Source organism: Emydura macquarii, unplaced genomic scaffold (genome assembly GCF_026122565.2).
Source record: "Emydura macquarii macquarii isolate MOO-44397 ecotype Brisbane River unplaced genomic scaffold, CSIRO-AGI_Emac_v2 contig_968, whole genome shotgun sequence".
NCBI lineage: Eukaryota > Metazoa > Chordata > Testudines > Chelidae > Emydura > Emydura macquarii.
Window position 1 is genome coordinate 9194726 of NW_027131105.1, and position 25719 is coordinate 9220444.

At 39.2% G+C, this 25719-nt stretch overlaps 1 protein-coding gene across 2 annotated transcripts in view; it reads left to right on the forward strand.

Moving 5' to 3' along the window:
- Positions 1–25719, forward strand: part of CACNA1D (calcium voltage-gated channel subunit alpha1 D) — a 355484-nt gene that overhangs the window by 57335 nt on the left and 272430 nt on the right. Inside the window, exons 2-3 of one of the 2 annotated variants that reach the window (XM_067544171.1) lie at positions 17475–17793; positions 20960–21065. In XM_067544171.1, coding sequence (XP_067400272.1) covers positions 17475–17793; positions 20960–21065 — 425 coding nt within the window. Of the gene's footprint in view, positions 1–17474; positions 17794–20959; positions 21066–25719 lie in introns of those variants that run through there. The other variant, XM_067544172.1, reaches the window with a different exon arrangement.

A 25719-nucleotide genomic window follows, 5' to 3' on the forward strand; every position in this document is an offset into this window, starting at 1 on the left:
ATGAAATGCTTCAAAGATGTTCCGAAACAAAATCTGCACAGGAGGAGTATTTCTGATTCGCCCTTTGAGCAACTGACACCTGATCACATTGTGTGGCACCACACAATAAAAGTGGGTGTCCTCGATGTTGAGAAGAACCATGCTGTGCAGTTGGAAGCACAGCACAGACATGGAAACAATGTGCAGCTCAATTAACACAACCAGGCAAATGGCTCTGTGGTCAGTGTGATAAATGTTCTTCCCAAATTGGCCTGTGGAGTTATGCAAAGCCCCCGTAGTACAAACTGTGGTTATCCATGTCATCCACAAAATCAGGGTGAGTAGTATTACTGTTGCTGATCTCATTCTCTCTTGCTCTATCTCTCTTCCCCTTTTCCTCCCAGACCCCAACTCTTTTATGTTCATTTCTCAGCTTCACATGCGGCTGGATTGCAAGAAGTACACAAATTACCCACTAAAGTCAATGATATTGAAGTGCCTGCCTATTTAGAGGAAGCATCAATGACTAGCTTCAGCGACTCTGAGTCACCCTTTGCCCCTAAGCCATTGCTCAATTGAGCAGTGGAAGAGGTGGTGCCATTGATGCAACAAGCACAGACTGGATAGATGCAGATTTTGATTGACAACAGGCAAAACCATATCTAAGCAGTGTGCTTTCAGGAGAGAAACAAAGAGACTTAACAAAATAATAAATAACTGCATTTGCCTGATGATGATTTGCAACATTTTTAGAAACTGGAAAGAAAGACCTTTGGGAGCAGACTCTCCAACACCATCCCATCCCAGCACCTGGCCACTTAGTAGCATATTTTGTCAAATCAGCCTGCCATGCCTGTGCACACACGTGGGAGCTGATCTTACAATAGGTTTCTGTGTATTAGGAGATGTGATAAAAACCCTTCATCTCTACCCCCCTGCTCATCTGCTAGAAAGCAAATGCCAAAGCCCAAAGTCTTTGCTTTTGTTCATAATTTTGCAAGTGTTGCTTTTGAAGTTGGAATATATGAAGATACAGATAGATGTTATCAAAGGGTGGAAAAAATGGGCAACAATTTACATGTGTTTGTAAGGTTGGTAAAACGTGTAAAACTTCCTTATATGCCATAGGTACACCAAAAAGCATATCTGTCTGTCTGTGTAATTTTCATGTAGCTCCAATTACTATGGTACCTAAGCACTTCTCCCATGTATTTGTTATCAAAATTTGGTTCATAAAGCTTCCTTTTCAAAATTCCTGTTATACTTGTTGTCTGCATAGTTCTAGTTATACTTGATGTCTGCATAGGAGGGTCAACATCTGATTTCCACCTTCCCTCAGATGATCCAGGTCACAGCAGTAAAAGCTGTGATCCTGGACTCTTTTTTCAGTAAAAACTCCCACTGAAATCAATTGATGTTTTCTTTGAGTAAGAACTCAGAGGATCAGGCCCAAAAGTTGTGATTGTATTCCTTAGTAGTACTGCTGCTGACATCCATGTCTCTTCATCTTTTATTTCACTCTGATCTGTCACAATGACATTCTCTTCCTCCTTTCCACAACCAAAAATAAAAACAAAATTTTTTAACCAAATTTCATATTCAAACTTGAACTAGTCAGAAGAGAGTCTTCATCCTCTAGTCTGGCTGACAGGTGTTCAGTATAGAACCAGACATAGGTGGGAAAAGGTAGTTTTAAGATAACTTTACTTCCCCACAGGTCCTTAGAGTGGATGGGGACAACTCCCTGACATAAGTTAAAGCATGCATTAGATTGTTCTAATGCATTTCTGGATGCCCATGGTCCTAAGCAATTGTTCTAGGAGCCAGAAATCATCACTGCATAGCGATGACCTGACCACTCCCTCTTTTCTTTGGGAGCATCCCTTGCACTGAGGCTAAATCAGCTTTGAGGCTGCTTTATGCTACCAGAGTGGGATCTAGATTCTGGCCAAATGTTTTTATTAATGGCACTAGCAGTAGAAGGAACCTCTCGATTTTGTTGAGACCTTGAATTTATTCCCATTTTGTCATCAGATCAGTGAGTTTGAGTATATGTGAGCTTCTAAAGTGTAGCATCTAAAGTGCAACTGTAACACACTCTCTTTGGTCTGCTCTAGGATAGGGTCAAATAGTTCTAGCCCAAATAAGTATTTTATAAGCATATATTGGCTGGACATCAATGTTACTCCTCAGGAAGATATATCCAGGTTGACTCATTTCTCATCAATTGTTATTTTGTATTATATAATGCATTAAATGTGTTCTAACTTTGCAGAACCTCTGTACCCAAACCAAAATCAATTAATCTGAATTGAACTTTTAAGCAAAACTTACCTATTGGTTTGTTTACTAATCCTTATATTCAGTATGAGACAAGAGGAAGCTAGTGGTTTCTGTTTAGAGTTAAGATATGCACATAAATAAGCTCCATTGTAGGGTTCAGAACAGGATAAAGACAGAGAGCAGAGACAAAATGGACCAGAAGCTGGAAATAAATGTTGATATCATCTACTATATCATGGTCTGATTTTTTTAAAAAACTGTATATTTATATAAAACAACATACACAGATTATGCCTTTGTATTTGGTATGGCTTCAGCAGCTGATAATTCACATATTTTCATAGCCATAATCTCTAGTTTCTTATTTGAAGATGCAGACCTTTCTGATGCTGAAATGGATAAAAATCTTGCCAAGTTTACTGAGCGTCATTTTGAAGAATAATCCCTTTAGTTGTTGACAGGAAGAAAAGACCCCAGGCAAAAATGCAGCCTGAATATTAAATGACTGAAGATATTAATGTCTAATGTTTTTCATGGCCAGGTCTCTACACAAAGAGGTGCTTTGAAAGAATCACTCCACAATTGCAAACTGGAAAAACCGCAAGACATAATCCACCTAATTTTAAATTTTACTTTGCATGCATAATAAAGAGCTACATTGTAGTTGAAATTGCAGCATGTGTTGACAACATACCAACTATATCAAGCAGATATCCATCTTGGTATTCACCTTTCTTTAGTAACTAGCACCTTATATTGGGATGCTAATTCCATGGTATACACATAGGTTCAAAGTTATAACTGAATTGCACCAACGAGCCAGATGTTTGAGGCAGCTGATTATAGAATATTGAGATTTGGCTGCACTCAGTAGTTTTCAATTAGTTTCAAGGGCATGCTGTGGGAAGCAAAAATGGAGCAGGAGTTTGTTAGTTATTTCAGAAATATTAATATGATGCAGAATTGGAAATGTTTCAGTTGTTTCAGTGCATTTCATTTGTCACTGCTCAAGCACAGATGAGGATGGATACTCTGCATCTCTGATGGAGAAAGAAGACATTAGAGCTTTTGGATAGCTTCATGGAAGGGCTGGAAATCATAAGGAGAAATGTAGATAACTCCTGAGAAAATACTGTTATTAGCTACCAATGTACCATTGGCATATTGCCTGTAATTTTCTTCTTGTTGCCTCAACCTAATGCACCACCCCATAGTGCTTTTCTACACCATTATGCTGGCGTTCATGGTGCTGCCAGCTGCAAAAATCATGTTCCATGGAGGGACACTTGTACATCTGTTTAGTAGTGTAATAATCTTGATTTACTGCAGAATTCAAAAGTCAAAAAAAAAAAAAAAGAATCTCTGAAGTATATGTAACCCACATTGGGGCAAATATGCATGTGTTTAATGTCCCACTAAGGCTATGGCTCAAGTGTGGATTTCAGAGATGGAGAATTTTTTTGAAACCAAATATGAGAACTGTAAAAGATTTCTCACTGACTGACCATTTAATCTGAAAAGTAACAGCAAAGAGATTTTCTGAGAACAGGTTGAATCTGCTCTTGCTGAGATTTCTCATGCTGCCACTTCAGGTATCTTAAAAGTTATTGTCTTCATATCTTTTACTCTTGATACTATATCACATTTTCAGATTATAGATTATATAGGGCCTGATCTGGCAATTATTCATATTAACACGAGTAATTCCGTTGAAATGAGCAGGACTAGTATGAGTAAGGAAAGTTTGTGTAAAGGGCCCATAGAGCATATTCTAGATCTTCAGCTGAAGGATCTTCATTCTGGTTTGATAGCATTTTACACCCACTTTGCACTAGTGCAAATGCCTACACAAGGTGCAGGGCAAGAGAGAGTCAGACCCAGTGACTCCCAGTTGAGTCTTTTAGCCATAGGGAGGCTGCCTCTTGTCTCAATTGATAGATCTGTTTACTGACCATATGGTTCCCTGGTTGAGTCTTGGATGCCAACACCAAATATCTGACATGAGGAATTGTTATTGACATTATAGTCACTGGACACCAGTTAGCCAACAAGCTCTCCTTTCCCAGAGACTGCTAGACCCAGTTTAAAGAGATGTAACATTTGTACACACCCTTTTTTTCTGTGTGCCAAATCCTGCAATCCCTAGTATGGCAGTGGAGGAGCTCTGCCTCCTATTCAATATACAATTTAGATGGTATTCAGTGCAGGATGCGCCCTAGACCAAATGGCACCCCTGGCGAGGAGCATCTTCATCTCCCCCACTCCATTTTAAACTTTTTAATACTTCATTTTTTATTGCATTTGTAGCCCATTTCATGACTTTGATGCACAATTTGCATGCATGATTTATCCCTGTCATATAAGATGATAAATGTGCATGCTAGGATCTGTTAATCTGTATTTATTCATGCCTTACATAAGCAAATAAAAATTAGTTTCCTCTAAGCTTATAGAAACTTTTTAATTTTAAAAATAACTGAAATGTACTGACATCAAGAAATTGAGCTGTGCACTAACATTGGGTGGACCAGTATTAAATAGTGTTACAGTAGGTGACAGCCTTAAAATGTTAACCCTAGTTCTTTAGTTCAAAAAGTCGCTTTTTTTGCCTTTGTCCATGCAAACTGAAGCACAGCATCAGAGCGATCCAAAGACTGGCCCAATGGCATTTTCAACTGATAAAATAGGAAGCGATGTCAGTCTCTCATTGGCCATTGTTGACTGAAGATATGTTTTAATGAGCCTGAGCTTCAAAAAGCTGCATTCACAAGTCGTGACTGTGACCAGCAGCATGAGCAGAATCCTCAAAGCTATCCATATATTAGGAAAATTGTCCTTCAGCTCTGCATCATGAATGAATTGGAGAACTTGGAGTGGAGAGTGCTTCCTGTGTAGCAAAATGTGATGGACATTGTCCAATTCAACATAGCGGTCTTTATCAATGATGTCCGAACATTCCCCATGTGTCAGCATCTGGTGAAGGCCTGTACAATTGTTCAAGAATGTTTTCCTGTGCGCTGGCAGCTTAGTAAGGTCATACAAAAATCCCCAGCTCTTTACCTGGATCTTCATTTGTCTGAATCTGTCTTCACTGGCACTTGAGCAGTGTCAAAGAGCGAGCAGTTTCCCATCTCCTCATCTCTGTTCTCATAACCAAACTGTCTCTTCTTCCGATGAATACAAGTTTCCTTGATGACAGGGTCAACTCCTAAGTTTTCCGCCATTTCTTTGGCAGCAGTGCCGTTGTCTCTGTGGACCACAACGAAATCAAGGCAACTCCTCATCAAAGTAGTAGCAGTCGTGATGTTCATCAACTGAGTTTGTAATGCCTTGCTTACATTTTCTTGGAACAGGATATCTCTTCAGAATACCTGAAACATTTTTTCCAAACATTCTAGTTTCCCTTTTGTCGCTAATGGCAAAAACAGCACCCTGAGCTTGGCACACCCTATGCCCGGCACCCCAGGCAGTTGCCTCGGTTGCCTGCCCTTAAATTCATCCCTGATTCAATGACTGAGGCACAGACTGAGACATTAAAGACAGAAGATAAATATGAATATTGAACAAGAGGGCAGAGTTAAGGTTGCGTGTAAAACCTTAACTTTGACATTTCTTGATCTTTGAGTGCTTAACCATGCAACAGTAATATCCTTTTAGGTAGTTTTTTGGATGAAATGTTAATCTGTTTGGGAACAACTCTGCAGGGAAATTTGATAAGTATGTTAGACCTGTGTTTTGCAAGAGGTGAAAATTCTATCTAAGCCTCCTAATGAGTACAACATTGTTTTGTAGTTAGAATTGGGAATCGTGAAACCTTGATTCTGTTCTTTACCCTGTTATGTGATTTTTTTTTAAAATCACTTAATCTCTGGGCATCAGTTTCTCTATATTTAAAATGGGACTAATGATATTTACCCACATTTGTAAAATACTTTGAGGTATTGGAAAGAAAGATGGTTTAAAAGTTCAAAGTATTGCTATTTTAATTAAATACTTCAAATTATACCATTAATGTCGATTTAAAATGTCATAATACATTTAAAAATTATAAATTGATAATTTATATTTTATGAGATTTAAGAATAAATAGCTGGGAAGCATCAATAAATAGGTTTTTGATGATATACTAATATTTATTTAACATTCAAGTATATTGTTAAATCTAAAAAATTATATAAATCGAGTGGGTATTGTTGAAAAAAGAATTTGTATTTTACAGATATTATTGATTTCAGTGGTATTCTGTAGATTTAAAATGGGGAATACAGCTGAAACTGGTAATATCTCGAAAACTGTAATGAACTTTTAAAATGTGCCTGTCGTATATGTTGCTATATTGATACAGAAGAGAAGAATCTGCTGGCTGGGTGTTTATTTTAAGGGCATTTAATATCTGGAATACATTTCTCCCCTTGGTTTGCCAGAGACTGAATTTGTTAACCTTACAAACATGCTGCATAGCTCTTTTTTTTCCAAAGATGTGGAGATGAGGGATGGATTCAGTTCTTTTCAGATATGGGATAATAAAATATGGGAGGCAGATTTGATGGTGATTATGGGGCAGTGGAACTGGATTTAAATCATGTACTGTCTTTTTTTTTTTTAAAGAATGTTAATTTTAAGCTTTGTATAATATGGTCCTAGAGTTTGAGATGGCATTCTTTTATCTGTTATTTATACATTTAAATAAATAAAGTATGTTTCTAAAGTAATTATTAAATACTTTTATTGAGGGTTATTATGTAACATACAGATAAAAATTATTACTGTACATAATTGTTACCCTGAATAAATGTGTTTAAAATATTCAAGTGGGAGAGCATTATCTGCAAAACCGTCATTCTACGGAATTCTGACTGTCTAAGATATATAGTTATGTCATGAACTATTAAATCAATATAGGTGATTGTCAGACATTTATTAGAAAATATTAGAATTAATATTTGGTAGAAGCCCAATCAGAATGTCCTGCATGCAGCTTGTTTCCATAAAAGTTATTGGTTTGCATGAGGTATATGTGCCAGCATTGTGAGTCATCTGTCTATTTTACTGTGACATTTTCAAAGCTCAATTATCTATAGTGTAACTTTTTTTTTCTGGTAGCTGGCTATGTTTCCCATCTGTGAAATCATCACTTTACTGAGTCCTAAAAATAGGAATTAAACTGTTTAAAGCAAATTTTGAATCTACTTGAATGCCAGTTTGAAATGTACGCATGTAGCAAATATTTTTAAACATTTTGCCTTCTTTCAGTATAGATTCTCTAAATTTAAGGCGATGTAGTCCTGCTGGCACCACTTGACATCATTGAAGTAGCATGGTGAAAATATCTGGAAATTCTTTCTGGCTTGGGGCCTAATCCAACGCCCATTGAAGCCAATGGAAGGACTCCCATTAACTTCCATTGACTTGGGTCCCAATTGAGTGGAACTGACACATGAATTTAACATAATCAGCAGTGTAAGGGGTTGTGGGGAAGTAAGGGAAAGGAATAAGGTTAGAACTAGTTATTTACTAGTAATGGAGGGATCACTGGACCAAAATGTGAAGAAAGCTAAAGACAGTGGGGAAGAGGGCCTCAAGAAGAGAAAGGAGTCTAGTAGGATATGGAAATCTGGGAGATAAAGAGAGAGTAAAATCCTTGTCCTGTTGAATTCGGTGATAGATTTCCTGTTGACTTCAATGGGGCCATGGTTTCACCCACAGACTTAAGAACATGTTAGCAGAAAAAGATACAGGGAGTCTTGAAAGCAGATAGAGGGAGCAACGTATGTAAGTAGGGGAATCCCTAAAAGAAGATAGAGTGTATCGTTGAGTGATTGTATCCTGAGATATCCATCCAGTCAATTTTATTCTGTATTTTCATGTCATAAAATGCCAAATAATCTAGTTAGTCAGGAAACCACAGTTTGCTACGTTCTTAGTAATTTGCTGTGAATAAAATAATGTTTTACATTTTAGGTTAAACAACAGACATTTTGATGTGGTCAGAAGTATGTTATGTTTGCCACACTTATCTACAGAGACGATTAAAAATGAATCTAGTTTCAAAAATACAATTACAGTAAAATGTATTTTATATATATGTGTGTGTGCTTGTAGTTTTCCCTACTGCTTTAGGATCTGATCCTCTCCCAGTGAAGTAACTAGCAAACCACCCACTGAATTCAATGGGAGCAGAATTTAGTCAGTGGTGATGAAGCTTTATGCAAATTTAATAGATAGGCTTACAGATAATTTTATATAGGAAAAACATAAATAAGAACAACCAAGTCCAAAATAGGATGAGAAACAGTTAAAACAACGTGTTAACAATATTGCTTTATGTTATGGATTATACATTTGCTGAGTTTCTCATATGTTGCCAGTAAATATGCTTAGTAGGTAGATCATTGGTTTTGATGGGCAAATGTCACTGCCCTAGCATGCAAAGAAAAAGGTCAATCTGTTTGGCTTTGATACTATTCTTCCTTGTTTATTGGAATAAGAGTTCAATCTTGCATACGTTGCCAGTCGTTATTCTCAGAAACGTCAGTGGAAGTTTTAGGTGCACAATTAATGTAAAGTCAGACCTTTGGTAACAAAAGCATCCATGTTATCCAACAGTCTGCATATTCATTATTTTTGAGGCAGGCAAGGGTTCCTATGTCCATATACCAAGCTCTCAAAATGAGAGAATTGTTCCAAGATACTTATGACAGATCCCTAGCTGGTATTATTTAGCATGGCTGTCTTCACTTCAATTTAAAATATTTAAAATATATACTTTCTTGTAACCTTATTTGAAAATTATCAGGCTGTAAAATCTAAATTTTGTATGTTACTGGAATTTTGCATAATGTTTTTGCCAAATATTAAATACAGAAAAGAAAAACAGAATTATGTTTGGTCCCATATTGATTCACTACGTTTAACCAAATTAGCAAAAGGTCATCTATGTCAAAAGATCAGAGAAGATTTTATTTTTGTGTAATATATTACATAGTTCTAGTGGAGAACAAAGCAAATATTTATTTTTGGAAGATTTCTTACATATTGTACATTGAGTATATTATTTAAGAATGGTAAAAGCAACGCCAGAGCACAGAACTGAAAGGTCTATAACTTTTTATAATGTGGCAAATTTATGCATTTGAAAACCCATTTAAACATATTCGTGATCTATTTTTAGAGCTCTAGTTACACGGATTTAAAAAATATGCAGTTTTCATAGCTACTTTTATAATCTATATTGATAATGACAAGTGTGTTATTTTAGGTTCTTTAAAGAGTCATCATTAGTTGTACTGACATCAGAAACTAATCTACTGATCTGAAATAAGCACTACAGATTTTGGCTATACTTAAGTTTCAGTTATTATTTCATTTTAGAAAAAACGTTGAAACAGCTACTCCCCATTGCTAATGGCAGCACCACCTTCAGTCTAGGAGAATGGAAATTGGTCTTCAGGAAACAACAAGCAAAATATGTAGCTGAAATTCTATAAAACATTAGAATGAAATATGTGACATATACTAGCAAAAGACCCAGTCCTGAAAGCCCTTACTCACACAAATAGCTATAATGCAAAGAGTGCCATTAACTTCAGCTGGCCTATTGCATGGGTAAGAATTATTTGATTTTGGAGGATTAGCTGCATTTTTTTTAACTCCACATAGGATTACTTTCTGCCTACATAGATCATAGACACATTTCAATTGGCTGTATTATTTGTTGGTTCTTCCTGCTGTAAACTGTTGTGTAGCATTGCTGTGCACTGTTAAACAAGTATTGCATATTACTCTAGAGGTGGCTGAAGTTTTGGTGAAGTGATATAAATGATTAAATCATCCTCTATTGTGCACAATTGTGCAGAAAGGGGAAAATAAGTAAATATTTCTGAATCGGTGGAAAACACTAGATACCATCCCCACTGGAACAGATCTGTGTGCTTTCCAACTAACCAGATCCTGAGACGGAAGATAATCTAGTCCTTAACTCAATAGATCCCAGCTTGTTGCATGAATGGCTTGCATTTCCATGCTATTCTATGCCATGCTTCCTCCATGGCTGTGTGACTCCCTTCCTAATGTTGTTCAATAGTCCAAGGAAGGGAAGGGGAATTAGATACACGGATGTGGAATTACTGTTGAAACTGAGTTTTAATTCTGAAAGACATTTTGCAGCAAATTCCATGGTGTACAGGAGGATGATGATAATGAGTATATTGTTTGCCTGCCCTTCACCCCTTTAAAATGTAAAGGGAGGTGCATTGTCTTAGTAGTACAAAGAGCAATATCTAGTATTGTAGATATGAAGACACCGATATTTAATTTCAGTTTTTCTGATTGTAGGCTGTTTTTATTCACAATCTCATCATTTACTACGTTAGTCAATAAACATTCTAAAACATCAATTTAATGCTGCACATTTCATTCATGAGTCAGTAAACAATGTTAAAATTATATAATACAAGTAAAGCAATATAAGTGAAATAATTAGAGACATTATAGTCTACTGAAGAGAAAGGAAAGTAACTCTTTAGCAGAATTCATGATTTCATCCAGTAAATATCATATGTAAACCAATCCAATATATGAACATATTTAATTTACAATACAAATAAGAGAAATACAAATATTATTTCTTCTGAGAATAAACAGTAACAATGACATTAAACATCTCAAAACTAACTAAAAGTGTCATTTCTGACAGTGTACACTATATTTTCTTGTGCTTTGAATAATATAAATAGAATGGTAACAACACTTTTTTGTTATTAAGAAGTATTTGGTAAAATTGACATTTTGATTTTCATACAGGATTAGACATTTTGGTGTAGTGACTGGGGTTAAATAACCTTGATCAGTCCAACTGAAATCAGGGAGACTGCCTAAGGTTTGGGCCTGTGAAAAGAACAGTTGTATATTAGAGGCAAGGGTGGATTACATCAGGATCCATGGTGGCAGGACCTGAGATATAGAGGCCCAAGGACCTGAAAAGTTTGATATCAAGGATCCAAGTGAGGGTGCTCTACTAGAGAGTGCTTGGGTCCATCATGAGCATCAAGCAACTGGCGATAGCATTGGCAGGGCACAAACCCAAAAATTTAATGAACACTTGTGAAGTGGAAGAGTAAAGGTGGCCTTGGTTTATTGGAGGCCCTTTGTTTGGATTGGATCCAGGCCCCTTTTAGTTTTAGGGTAAATTTTTCAGACATGTTTAAGTGATTTAGAACCATAAGTCCCATTTTCAAAGGTAACATAGGCACTTAGGGCTAGATTTACAAAGATATTTAGGCATCTAAAGATGCAGATAGGCATTTAGTGGGATTTACAAAAGCACCTACATAGGTTAAGTACCTAACTCTCAGTAAGTAGGTTAAGCACCTAACTCCCATTGACTTCATTGCTTAGGTTTTGTAAAACCCATTGGTACCCATTTGCAGCTTCAGGTGCCTAGATGCTTTTGTAAATCTGGACTTTAGCTGCATAAGCCCTATTGACTTTCAAGGAGATTCAGGCTTCTAAGTACTTCAGTTACTTTTGAAAATGGGACATAGGCTCTTAATGCACTTAGGTGCTTTTGAAAATTTTACTCTTAATTTACAATTGAACAAGGGATGCATAATTACTATTATTTACAAACTATTATTATTGAAAAAAATCAATAAACATAAATATAGTGAGCAATGGGTAACATAAAAAATAGGAGCAAAATGCACTTGCAGCATTCAAATTTTGCAGGAGCAGGATGGAGAGAAATAAATCTCCTGTGAGATGGTTGTCTTAGAGTGGGATTGTATTCCCTTGGGGAACATATTTTGTAATACATAGCTGTGTGTTCAATCTGGTGCATTTCAAAGTCAAAAAATGCAGATTGCCTCTTGACTGCTACAGTTTGACTCAGACCAGATGAAGATTACCCAACAGGCAGTGTTCAAATTGGAGATCAGGATGTGGGGTGAATTAGAGTTCATGCCCCTCTTTGAATACTCCTGAACCAACCCTGTCAGGAATTATGTATATCCTTGGCCCATAAAAATAATTCCAAGTGGCAGATATCTTGCCTTTGGAAGGCATAGGTTGTATTAAATGGGAAACATTAAAAATGTTATAGGAGGACAGATAACCTCAGACCCTCCCTTCCTCCTCTGTGCCCACCAGGGTTTCATTTCTTTCTGCAAATTACTCCACTTTCCTCTGTTGTTAATTATTATTAAGACTGAGAAACTTGTGAGGAGTAAGGAAAGAGCTGTGGAAAGGAATAAAGAGTTGAGAATAGAGATGGAGCTGGGAAAGAGGCACAGAAGTAAGGAAAAGGAGTGGAGTCAGAGGATGGTATAAGGGTAATAAAATTATAGAAATGTAGAGCTGAAAGGGACGTTGAGAAGTCATCAAGTCCAGCCACCTGTGCTGAAGCAGTACCTAGTAAACCTAGATCATTCCTGACAGGTGTTTGTCCAACCTGTTCTTAAAAACCTCCAATTACAGGGATTCCACAATCTCTCTTGAAAGCCCATTCCAGAGCTTAACTACCTTCATAGTTAAAAAGTTTTTCCTAATATCTGATCTAAATCTTCAGATTGAGCCCATTACTTCTTATCCTATCTCCAGTGGGCAGGGAGAACAATTGAGCACAAGCCTTTTTATAACAACCCTTAACATATTTGAAGACTGTTATTAGGTCCCCACTCAATCTTCTTTACTCAAGACTAAAGCATGTTCAGTTTTTTTAACCTTTCCTTATAGGTCAGTTTTTCTAAGCCTTTTATCAGTTTTGTTTTTCTCCTCTGGACTCTCTCCAACTTGTCCACTTCTTTCCTAAAGTTTGGTGTCCAGAAGTGGACACGGAATTCCAGCTGAGGCCTCACCAGTGCCAAGTAGAGCTGGACAATTATCTCCCATGACTTACATCCAACACTCCTGAGAATACACTCCAGAATGATATCAGTCTTTTTTAAAACTGCACCACATAGTTGACTCATATTCAATTTGTGATCCTCCATAATCCCTAGAATCTTTTCAGCAGTTCTATCACATGGCCAGTTATTTCCCATTTTGTAGTTGTGTATTTGATTTTTCCTTTCTAAGGGTACACTGACTGCAGCGAAGTTGCCACTGTCAGATTGATCTATCTGGATTGATTGAGTAGTCAGTGAAGACCCGCTCAATCGATCCAGAAGTCGACGGGAATGCGGTTTCTGTTGGTGCAGTGCAATGAAGACGCTGAGCAGAAGGGAAGCACAGCAGTCAATGGGAGTTACACAAGCTATTCTGCATAGCTTGCGTAACTCCCGTCGACTGCTGCCGAATTGCCAGGTAAGTGTAGAACAGGGCTTAGTGTAATACTTTGCACTTGTCTTTATTGACTTTCATCTTGTTGATTTCAGACCAATTTTACAATTTGTCAAGGTCATTTTCAATTCTAACCCACTTTTCCCAAGTGCTTGCTACCCTTCCAGCATGGTGTCATCCTCAAAAATGTATAAGCGTACTCTCCACTACATTATCTAAGTCATGAATTAAAATATTGAATAGTTCCATATCCAGGGCTGCTCCCTTGGGACTCTACTAGTTACATCCTCCAAGTTTGACAGTGAACCATTGATAACTAGTCTTTAAGCATGGTCTTAGCCATCCATAACTGGCTGAGAAGTGAAAGGCACTGAGATACCAATGGGGAAGGGAAAGAGATTGGAAATGGATATATCAATAAGAATGGAGGATGGACGTGGAGATGGCAAAAGGGCTAGACTACTGTACAGTATGGACAGCAGATGGAAATGGGGGATAAATATAGGGATGGGGAAGAAGAGAAAGGGCTGGGACATAGATATGATTCTCAATAGGGAAAGAGAGAGTTCCAGTAATGGGTATGAGTGGTTGGGGCTAAAACATTAGATATCATGTTGGTGGCTAGGGAAAGGAAAGGGGATGAGTGTCTGAGTTTCTGGCTGGGGCAGGGTATGGGTAAAGAGATGGGGAGAGGAGAGAGGCTGACTGACTAAAGCTAGGGATGGACCCACGGTGAAGGGTTGATCTGTGAAGCCTATGGCTGAGGCAAGTTATGGGTATGGATCATAGGATGTGGGGATGAGTGTGGAGGGCAGGACTGAGGGACTGAATGTGGGCCTGGAGGGTGGAGTGTGTGGGGAAGGCCCCATGTATGGGGGGGAGGGAGGTGAATGTAAGAGGCAGGGACTGGGTTTAGCTGAGGAAGTGTGTGGGGCAGGCCCCTATGGCTGAGGGGAGTGAATGTGTGGAGCAGCAGAGCCTGGGTTCAGCTAAGGGAGGGAGTGTGTGGGGCAGGCCTGGGCTATGGCTGGGGGGACGAGGACAGGTCTGGCCTATGTGAAGGGGTGAGAGGTGGTGACTGGCAGGGAGATGGACGGGGGTGCCGTAAGGGCCCCCGCCTCCCAGACCGTGCTGCAGCAGCCGGGCGGGCAGCGAAGCGTTAACCGGGCCGGCGCGGTTCTATTTGCGGAGGCCGGAGCTGCAGGCGGATTAGAGCGCGGCTCAGGCCCCTCGCGCCGAGCCCCGGGGCAGCGGCAGGAGGCGGCGGCAGCGGCAGCAGCGAGGGAGTTAACCCTGAGGCGGCGGCGGGGGAGAGCAGCAGCGGGGCTGAGCAGCGGCGGCAGGAGCCGCCGGGTTGCTAGGGATGGAGAGATCCCGTGTCACCCGGATGTGAGTGTCATGTTGGCCCCAACTCTAAGGGATTTGGCAGCGGCGGCGGCAGCAGAGAAGCAGCAGCAGCAGCAGGAGGAGCGGCCCCTCGCCTCTCGCTAGTGGCTACGATGGGGGTCGGATAGTGGGGAGCACCAGGGGGGGCAGCACACACCTGGCGTAGGGGTGGGGGTGGGAGCGTCTCTGCTTTTATTCCGTGTACTGCCTGGAGAAAGCGAGAATAATGCACCAGCAGCAGGAGCAGCACCCAGAAGGTGAGAGCCGGTGCCCCCAGCAAGGGCAGCAGCATGCCCGGGGTGGGGGCGGGGGGATTACTGAGGGGGGGGGATTAGGGGGCGAGGCATGGGGCAGGTGGGGAGGGGTTTGGGGGGGGGGAAGAGGGGATGCGAGTGGGGGATTAAGGGTGGACGGGGGGGGGGATTTAGGAAGGGCAGGAGGATGAAGACAAGGAGGAGGGGTCGGGATGCTGCCCCAGTCGCCGTGTGACCACCCTGGGAGCGGGTTTAATTAATTTACACGCGTCTGGTTTTCGCCCCGAGGCCATGGCTGTCAGCCGCTGGGGCTGCGCGAGGGAGGAGAGGACGCGGGCTGCGTGTGTGTCTCGCCCGCCGCGCGCGCGGAGAAACCCGGCTGGGAATGCAGCTGCCCATGGGGGTGGATTTGGCGCGCGCGTGTGTGTGTGTGTCCGGGGGGGGGGTGGGTGAGGGGAGGTTACGGGGCTTTCCAGGCTCTGCTTTCAGCCCACCTCCCCCTCGCGGCGCTGCCGGTAGCACCCGGAGAGACGACACATGGGGCTCGTGTGCGTTAATCTCCTTTGCAAGCAGGCTCAGGCGCTGCTGCTTCCTCCAGTGCTGTGGTTAAATGATTCAAACCCGCTCCCCCCCTCCCCACCCCCCCAAGATAATGACCGGGAAGTTTGTGCTCGTGCCCATGCTGGAGGGCAGGCGCTCCCCTCGGGCTATCCCGGCCAACACGAGCGCTCTTGATTTAAGGAGCGGTGGCTGGGGGTTGGTTTGTGCCGAGCCCCGGTGCCCGGCATCCTAGCAGCGGGGGGGCCCGTTGGGAAATGAAAGAATTAGTTGGGAAATGAGTCAGGTGAAACCGACAGTATCAAACTGTAACCTGAGGCAGGCAGGCAGGCACTCTCTTTCTTGCGTAACCTAGCAATGGACCCAGCTGCCTGATGGCCACCTCCTCCCGCTTTCTCCCTTCTCTTGTGGCAGATCTCCATGGAAGATCCACTAGTGCAGCAGGAAATAGCGTGGGCCAGACCCAGGAGTGACCTCTTCCTAGCTGCCAGCCCAGGGAGCCATTTTAATATTACCCCTTCTTTCCCCCCATCCCCATCTGTCTCTCTCTCTCTCACACACACACACCCGCGGCAGCAGCTCGAAGTTGAACAGAGGGAGAAGCCGAAGCAGCCGCTAAGGCCGGGTTCTAATCGCATCTCCATCATACCCACACGCGCGCAGGGCAGGTTTTTGAATGCCTCCATAAGGGTGGGGAAGTGGTGGTGTTTTTGCAAGTGAAACTTTTATCTGTTTTATGTCAGATGAACGATCATGGGATAATATTTCCATCTCCTGCCCTGGCAGATCTGCCTGAGTGTCATTCTCTCCCTTAATTTCCAGCACATATCCCATGCCATCTCTCCATCTCTCCCCCACCAATGCATCTTCAAGTTTCCAGTTTACTTTTGGGGAGGGGTGTCTCCTTTTTATAGGTAACATTGGTACTACTTTCTGCTGCTCCAGCTGGGGAGCTTGCAAGACAAAGATCCTTGCTGTGTAGTTCAGTTTTGCCATCTTTGTTGACCATCTAGATGAAATTATTTCAATTATTTATTATTTTGAATTTGTAGTTTATTTTCCCTTTAAAAGGTTTTGGGGAGTTTTCAGTATGGTAGTTTATGATGTGGAGGATACTGACGTTTTTGGAAGTGTTTATCATCAAAGGCGATTGAATTTTAATTGGAGGGAAGTGTCCATATATTTTCCTTTTTTAAGAATGCAAATAGGTGAAGGATTTAACTTGTTGACAAGAATATTTCTAATTTCTATGGTGTTGAAAACAAAGTTGGCTATTCTTTATAAAATAAATTATTTAGAATATTCTGAACTATTCAAATTCTTTTGACCAAAATGCAGGGGGTGGGGAAATAGTGAATACTGTTTGAGCAAAGTCAGCCTCAAGAAAAAGATAAGATTTGTTAGAGATAAATATGATGTGCAAGCTGTCATTCAATTTGGAAAAACCTAATAAAATGCTTGAAGTGGAGGAGTCAAGATGAACAGTGTTTCGTTGTCAGCACATATCTTGACAGTCCTATTAAATTGACATTTATAGTACCGATTCCTGTACTTTTCTCATGGTGGAAGGAGCCTACTATTTAATATGTGTGTGTGTGTATTATATATTTCTAATGTAAAGGAAATATCAGCGCTTCAGGAATTCTTTAAATAGCTCCATCCTTTTTTATCTAGAATATACTACATCATATCTGAATGTAAAAACTAAAACTAAATGACTTTTTTTTTCTTCTGCAGAGGCAAACTATGCAAGTAGCACCAGAATTCCTCTCCCTGGTGACGGACCTACTATTCAGTCAAACAGTTCAGCACCATCCAAGCAAACTGTTCTATCTTGGCAAGCTGCAATTGATGCTGCTAGACAAGCCAAGGCTGCCCAAACTATGAGCACCACCACAGCCCAACCTGTAGGATCTCTGTCCCAAAGAAAACGCCAGCAATATGCCAAGAGCAAAAAACAGGGTAATACATCTAACAGTCGGCCACCCCGTGCCCTTTTCTGTTTATCCCTCAATAACCCAATCCGAAGAGCCTGCATTAGTCTAGTAGAATGGAAGTATCCTTTTGATGCAATTTTGTTTCTACCATCTGTTCTTTCAATATTCCAAATATGTCAAAGAGATTGTCTAGGACAGCATGAAAAAGCAATGGTAGGCCTTGGAATAGGAGCAGAACAGTATTTAAATTATTTTATTGTAAAGTTACATGGTGTTGGATTTGAAGTTACATTTAGTATTTTATTTGCAATAAAAAGCTGTCTCACAGTCTTTAAATTGTTAAGAACATGAAGTTAATTTTCATATGTATATATGTGTAGGTAAAAAAAAGTAATTTGGTTTAAACAGACTTTTGTAATGTTTTAAATTTCAGGCTTTCTTTTACAATTAAGAAATTGTATATTAAAATAATGTGGAAAGTGGAAACTTTTTTACCTGTTGGGGAGATAACACATGTTGATGCACTTGTACATACATGTGAAGCCCATTGATGTTAATGGTAGTTACATACTTAAATCCCTGATTATCAAAATGAGACTATATCCCTTAATCTGTGTCATCATTACATGGAATTTCATTTTCCTAATTAAAGTAAATATCTGAAACATGAATGTACAAAGAAAAGCAGAGTTGCAAGTTTGGTATGTTCCCCAGCTATTTTGCCCTTGGAAAAAACACTCTCAAATTATTGTGTCCCTCGAGAATATTTTGGACATGCCCTTGTAAAAGTTAGTTATACTGTTTACATATTTATATATTTTAAAATGAAATACATTTCTTATTCACTTCGCCCCAGGCTGACTGATACATCTGGCGATCCCAATAGCCCTTTCCTTCCTCACCCGCCATGTGGATATTTTGCACCCCATTGAAGCCAAGATAACATTTCTTCTCCTGACTGCTGCCCCCCAACACAGTTTCCTTTACTTCACATCCCTCCATCAAATCCCCAGGTTGCTGCTATTATCATTTTGACCAAAGAAGACTTGATGGGACAAAACTTGTCAATGCTTCTTTCTAATTGGCCGATAAATAATTGCTTGAGTAATATGAAGTATTTCCTCTCTACAGGCTATTGCCCTATAGCTGTCCCAAGCCTGTTTGCCCAAGGATCTAGATCTTCCTTATGGCAATTTGCGGCATTATCACTACGCCCAGTGAGCCAGATGTAGAAGCCCTTTCAAAATAATGTTTACCTAGTGGAGAAGTAGGGAGACATTTGGAGCTAAGCTGGAAATTCACTCTGAGCACATACAAGTAGTCTGCAATACATGATTCATCTGAATTTATAAGACATATTGACAGCCAAAACAGATATTTGGATATGTTCCCTATATGGTCATAGATGAGAGATCAGAGTTGCTAGCATGTATTCACAATGGCTTGAATGTTTTGTTTTGGTGGCTTTTTTTGGTTCAGTGGTGGTGGGTTGGAGCTGGGATTTTAAAACTTCTTTTGAAGAGCTGATAGTATATATTTTTTATAAATCGCAAGTAACATTTTGAAACAGAAAATATCATTTTGGTACAAGTCTTGGGAAGGGGGTGTAAAATTTTGGCCTGTCAATCTAGATAACGTCCCTTTAAGAGCAAATGACTGTGCTAACAGATAGATTGTTAAATGCCAAACTAAATGTACTACTTCAAACAGACCCTCAGGCCTGAGAGCTGTTAATATAAAATATTTGGCAATGGCCAATGCTACTTTCTTCATAAAGATGTTCTTTTGAGTTATTTTTTAAACATAATTTAATTACAAATTAGATTTAGTGAGCCAAATTTTGCTCTTATTGGTATAGAGTGAGAGAAATTTCAATGAGTTGGTTTCTCTCAGACTGAGTTCAACTCAGTTAAATAGCTCTGGATTCAGAGTGGAATAACTAAGAGCAGAATTTGGGCCCAGTAGCACTACATCATAAAACAAAATTGTAACTTACTAAAATGAAAATTGGTAACATCTACTCATTTCAGTTAGGAGGAAAATGCAGATTAAGGTGTAGGTACTTACTTTGATATGTTGAGATCTACTGTACATAAAATAGCAACCATTGATCTTAATGGGAATTACAAACATAAGGTCTGTTATTCAGGATGGATGAATTTTCTTCTGTGAAGAGAGCCAGCAAAATAGGGCTTGAGTGGGCTTAAGGTATGCCTAGGCCTTGTGCTGGCTTTCTGCACGTCATCGAATTTCATCCAGTGAGATTATGCCTCTAAGGCGTTTAAAACCATTTTCAGTATACTGCCCGTGATGTACATAGATGTAGATAGAAATCAATGAGAGTTGTGCATGCAGTTGAGGATAGTATATGTCTCTACATAAATATAAGTGAAATATCCTGCTTCCCTACCCAAATTCAATGCACAGGCAGGGTAAATGAGCTATGTGTGGATGAACTTCAAAAGCTTTTTATTTCTAGGGGAAAAGGAATTGTGTCCCCAGTGGGAATGGGATTGTCTACCTGTTGTTGCTAGTCCAGCTCTTGGACTAGGATAGTGACTGCAATTCCTGCACATCCTCTACATGGAAATTTATAGTTACTGGGTCTATGTAATTGCAGAGCAAGTGACCATGTCCATATTCCTGGACTTGCTTATCTAAGCCCCTATCTCTGTGCTCTGACTGAGGCAGATTTGATGCAGAAAGCAGCAGTTACAGACACGAGACAAGTGCAGAACCTTCCTGCATACTCATGCCACAGCTTTACAACCCCCACTGCAAAACTGGTGAAGTCCTTTTTCACTGGGAATCTTCCTCATCACTTCTACAGTCTTCACCCTATGTGGTTTAATCTCCCCTTGATGCACACTTGTAATTTAAATTAATATTAATGGGAGGTATGTGTGCATATGGAGGGTAGAATAGATCTGTAATATATCATGTAATCCAATGGCCAATTTATTGATTTAATATTGTGTGATTAAATTTACATCTCAGAATTTAATATAAAATACTGTGTGGCAGAATTAATGTGGATATGCTCCTTGTCATAAAAGAAAAGAGGGCATTTCAATGTCATTGTGATCGAAAACAATAGAGTATGGTGATATAATTGATGCTGATGAAGAATTTGGTTCTCCAAGTCATCACTTAAAAGATTGTAATGAAAAGTCAGATTTATTTTAAAAATAAAATGTGAGTGCAAGATATAGAAATCACGAGCAGAATTAGACTGGAATTGTGTAGATGTTAAAAATCCATGTATTCCTTAACAAGATTTTTCAGACCATTTGACATATTTATACTATTGTCTATTTTTGCCAATTGTGTGGCCTTAGCTGTTTACATCCCATTCCCAGAAGATGATTCTAATTCAACTAATCATAATTTGGTAAGTATTCTTTGATTTCCTGTCTATATTTATGTTGGTTCATTATGTATTTTGACAATTAACTGCTAATATTAGGGAGCAGTTGTCATTATGGATAATAGCTTTAGTTAGAAAAAAATGGTAATTAGTGATTTTCCGAAACAAAATTTCTTTGAACTATTTCACTGCTTTGGTTGTCAGTTTCAACATGTGTTTTGTGGTATCTGCTGTAAAAAGAGAATTGACAAAAATGATAAATTTTGGGAGTAATATAAAGGCATTATATGGTGAAGATAGTGTTGCATATAAACGAATGTAATTTAATTTGTCTGTTGCTGTTGTTTAGATTAAAATTACTTTGCTGGTTTTGTGCTTTTTAGTTTTCTGGAACAAGTCCTCTTAAAGTTGTGGTTTGCTTCTTGGTATATTAGTCTCTCGTGTTGTCAGATTTTAATGCTGAATTCTTAGCTATATTTTAGGATTTATGTTATTTGTGGGTTTACTAAATAATAAACTAGTCCAAGACAAGAATTTATACAATGAGCTTTGTTGTATTGTTATATAATTAGAACGCTGCCCTCCTGGAAAAAAAGGAAATGTTGTAAGGGGGAAGTGTTGTTTTAATGAAGACATTCTAAAGGGAGGTTTATATACTTTAAAGCTGAATTTTAAAAACAGACTGCTGTTGCTATAACAGAGATTTCTAACCTGGGTTGCAATGTGCAAAGTGTATCATGTGCAGCAGAGTATATCTAGTATCAAAAATAATTAACTACTGTTGTGCTTTATTGATTGTAATTAGAAACATATATTAATATTTTTGAATTGCAATTTTATTGCAGGAATATATGTTTATAATAGTATTTGTACTACATATTGTATCCAGTATTAGTATTGAGTTGCACTGGAATAATTCCATTATGTATCTTGAATAATATCTTTAACATTTATTAAGATATATTTGAAAAGCTGGAAGTGTTCATAGGTCCTGAGTGTGCAGTCTTTGCACACTCAAAATCCCCACGGGAGATTTGTGTCTGTTTTAAAAAAAAACCCAACAGCAGCAACAACACAGGTTTGGACCCAAACTAGTAAACAGATAATGTGGGATTATTTTTGTGTGGAAAAACTGGGTTAATGCATAGCCTTACATGAATGAAGACATTTGTTCAGGTTACAATTTGTAACCTTGTTTATTTTATTGTAGATGATAATTTGTATACATTGACTTATTTTGTGCATTCTTTGTTTACCAATGGTACAAGATTAAACAAATATAGAGAATAAAAATGCTGGCAAAAGGCAGATTAGTCCAGGTCAATCTAAAGAACAATTTATGCAGCTGAATATATGAGCCAATCAACAATGTTTTTTCTCTGAGAAATTCAGGGCAGAAATCTCCATAGCTGTCAATCCGTTAGGAGGTCTCTGTTAATAACTAATTTAATAAAGCATCACATAAAAAGGGTAAGGTGTCTGTGTCAGAGGCTAATAATTTTATTAAATTTGGTGTTTTTTTAAGCAATAGTTTTACAAAAGCTGAACTCAAATCTTTCTGACCTACTTTTATAATGTGTTAACATTTAGGATTAAAGTGTGTGCTTATTTCTTTTTTGTTTTCCAACTTTTTAACTAATATGGCCCTATTGTTTTAAGCAGAAATAAATTATAGATTTTTTGGACAGAGATTCATATTCATTTATAGCAGATAGGCTTCTATTGGACTCCTTCAATATGTATCAACAAATTCTGCATCTTGATCACTCTCCTATTCACATTCTGCTCTGTGTTATATTGGTGTAAATTCTGAGTAACTTTAGAGCAGAATTTAATCCAGTGTTTCTACTTTGACAGAATTTTTTTAGGCATTAAGTCAGAGTAAGAGATGAAAGAGAAGGCACATATTTTTTGTGTATTATATATATGATCAAATAAAATAAATAGGTTGGAATCAAACTGGATTGGCTGTTTCGATGGTGGGTAGCTGTAAATCATGAAATGGACTGACATGTCTTTTTCTGTGGAGTCCTGCATCTATTGACTCTTCTGCCCAGAATAGCCCACTTTTGCCTCTAAATGTGAATAGAGGCATGGTACACGTAGAGCTACACGTAGGTATCTTCCATGGAAATCCTCTAGGCTCACATGAGAACCTGCTATGAAGGCTGGCTACTGCCCCGCAGCCCCCTTCTGACCCTTGGACCCTGAACTCATTGATGTGAGATAGGGCGGGTTCTGTGGTATTATGGAAGAAGTAGAGCTTATGTTATAGAACGGTTATTGCCTCCTTCTTCAACTGTGTCTGAGTTCCACCAACTTCTGCTCTTCTTTGCTCATGTTAGTCTATTCCAATAGAAAATGTGTTTTGTCAGTGGCTGTTCTAGTATTTCATATGCTTTCAGATGATCTGTAAACTTTAATTTATAAATGCAGTTAAAAACAAAATAGACAATTACATACATCACTAAAAAAAAACGGTCATTTAAAATTTAAAGAAATTGTAAATGCAGTTTTATAGCTCTAAATTTGTATAACATTTTAAAATAGAGACTTGGATTGTCAGCCAATGTAAATCGATGTTGCTCCATGGATTTAAATGAAGTGACACCAATTGAGAATTTGATGCATAATTGTTACATCTGCAAAATGTATATGCGTAATAATGTAAGCATATCAAACACATTTGCTTGTGGCTTACAAGTTTAAAACCTGGATAGGGCCCTGGAGAGGGGGAGCACTGATTGAGGAGGAGGGAATAGAGGTGGGGCAGTGGTCAATGGGAAACTGCAAAAGGAGTCTGTCCCAGATGAACAATAGGGCTTTGGGAGAATCTTCCATCCTGCATACCTTAGGAGGTGCACAGGAGAGGCACTCTTCTCCTGCAAACTTTGGGATGCCTACAGCAGAGCCTTCTATCCACTTTAGACTCACAGAATAGACGTTCTGTGGATTTCTGATAGTCAGCAATAGAAGAGCTCCCTTCCTGTGGCTTCGCAAGACCTGGCTGGGTGGTTCAGGAGACAAATTCTGAGAGTGAATCCTTGCTTGTAGCTCAATTGAAGCATTGGATCACACAACTGGCTGAGCTATTGATGAGTCCCTTTGATGAAGAATACTTTTTCAGTTCTCTATTGCTGACTTATCTTGCAAAAATACATTGTGCAACTCATTCTCCAATGAAATCAGTCAACACAAAATCAATTATACATCACAATATTCATTATAATATACATTTAATGACAAATTAATTTGATTATAAATATATGAAAGACATCACAGGGCAAATAGAAATGGATATGACTTAAAGTATTAATAGATCAAATATATGAACATGAATAAACTTTAAAAATAGATCAATGTCTTAGAGTTTGGAAGTGAGTCAATTTTCAACTCTCAAACTTCAGTAAGTTATTTTCTAGAGGGATTTTGCCCCATTTTTATGATAACAATGCAGTAATTTAAGAATAATGCCAATATGGACCAGGTCTCAGGATGAAAGGATTGTTCATTCTCTGTGCACATTCTGTTACTGGTATCTGCTGAGATAGCTTTCAAGGGTGTCAGTTGTGGTTTTTATGGTTTTTGTGATCTGGCCGCCTGTCTATATGAAATAAACCAAAGGGAAGAAGGGTCAGTGTTGTGTAATGTTAGTGACTCTAAGCCCAGCACAGTCCCCTCCTTTGCTGTGGGGAAGGGATAGTTCAGGTTCCTTTCTCCTGATGCTGTGGGGGAGTCCAGTCTTCTATACCTCCTTGGCTGATAGATGTCTAGTAAACATAAACTCCCTGTTCATAGCTGGTGTGATGGCTCAGACAGTGTGCTTCTCTGTGTGCGTTGTTCTCTTTAACCTCTCTTCTTTTTGTCTTCTGAGTGGGAAATAGAAGCCTTTTGCTCTCCCTTCTCTTTCCCTAGCTATTGGGGCTGGCAGGGCAGCATGATCATTTTCTTCCATCAGGGTTGTCTTCGTGGTACTTCCTCTCCCTTTAGATATTGGTGCTTTACTGCCTACTAGGTCTGAAGGATATAGAAGAAAGAAGGGAGCAATGTGTTTCAGGCAAAGCAGGAAGTGGAGAGTTCAATTGTCAAGTAGGGCTGTGCTTGGCTGCTCACCAGTCTGACAGTCTTGCATTGAGCAGGTACGTGCATGTTTGAGCCTTGTTGAAATTTCTTCCTTCCTCTGACTGACGTATGCCAGTGGGAGAAGTCTCCTCTATCTGAATGGAGCAATGTGCTCATGCTTGTCTGAACTGCCTGAAACGTACTACCGACCATTCTTTCAATGAGAAATAATGTTCTTGAAAACTAGTTATTGAACCAACTCATGAAGTCTTTGTTCTGTTTTTAAATAATCCTAACTTAGTGAAAACTCCCATTGACTGAGCAAGACCTGGAAACCTAGCATTCAGTTTGGGCTCAATTCTTCTTCCAGCTGAAACAAGAAATCCTTATTGACTTCAATGGGAATCATTACTCTCCTGTAGCAGGAGCACTGGGCCGACACATTCTGGGGTGGAATAGTTTGAGCATAAGCTCACTACTCCATTCAGGCTTTATAGTGATTTCTTTCTCCTTCCCTCTGGTGTTTCAGGTGCTTAGAGCCTTCCCAGTGCTTGAATCAGCTACTCTTTTAGTATGGTCTTGTCTATGTCTACACTTACGGTGGCAGTTTCGCTGC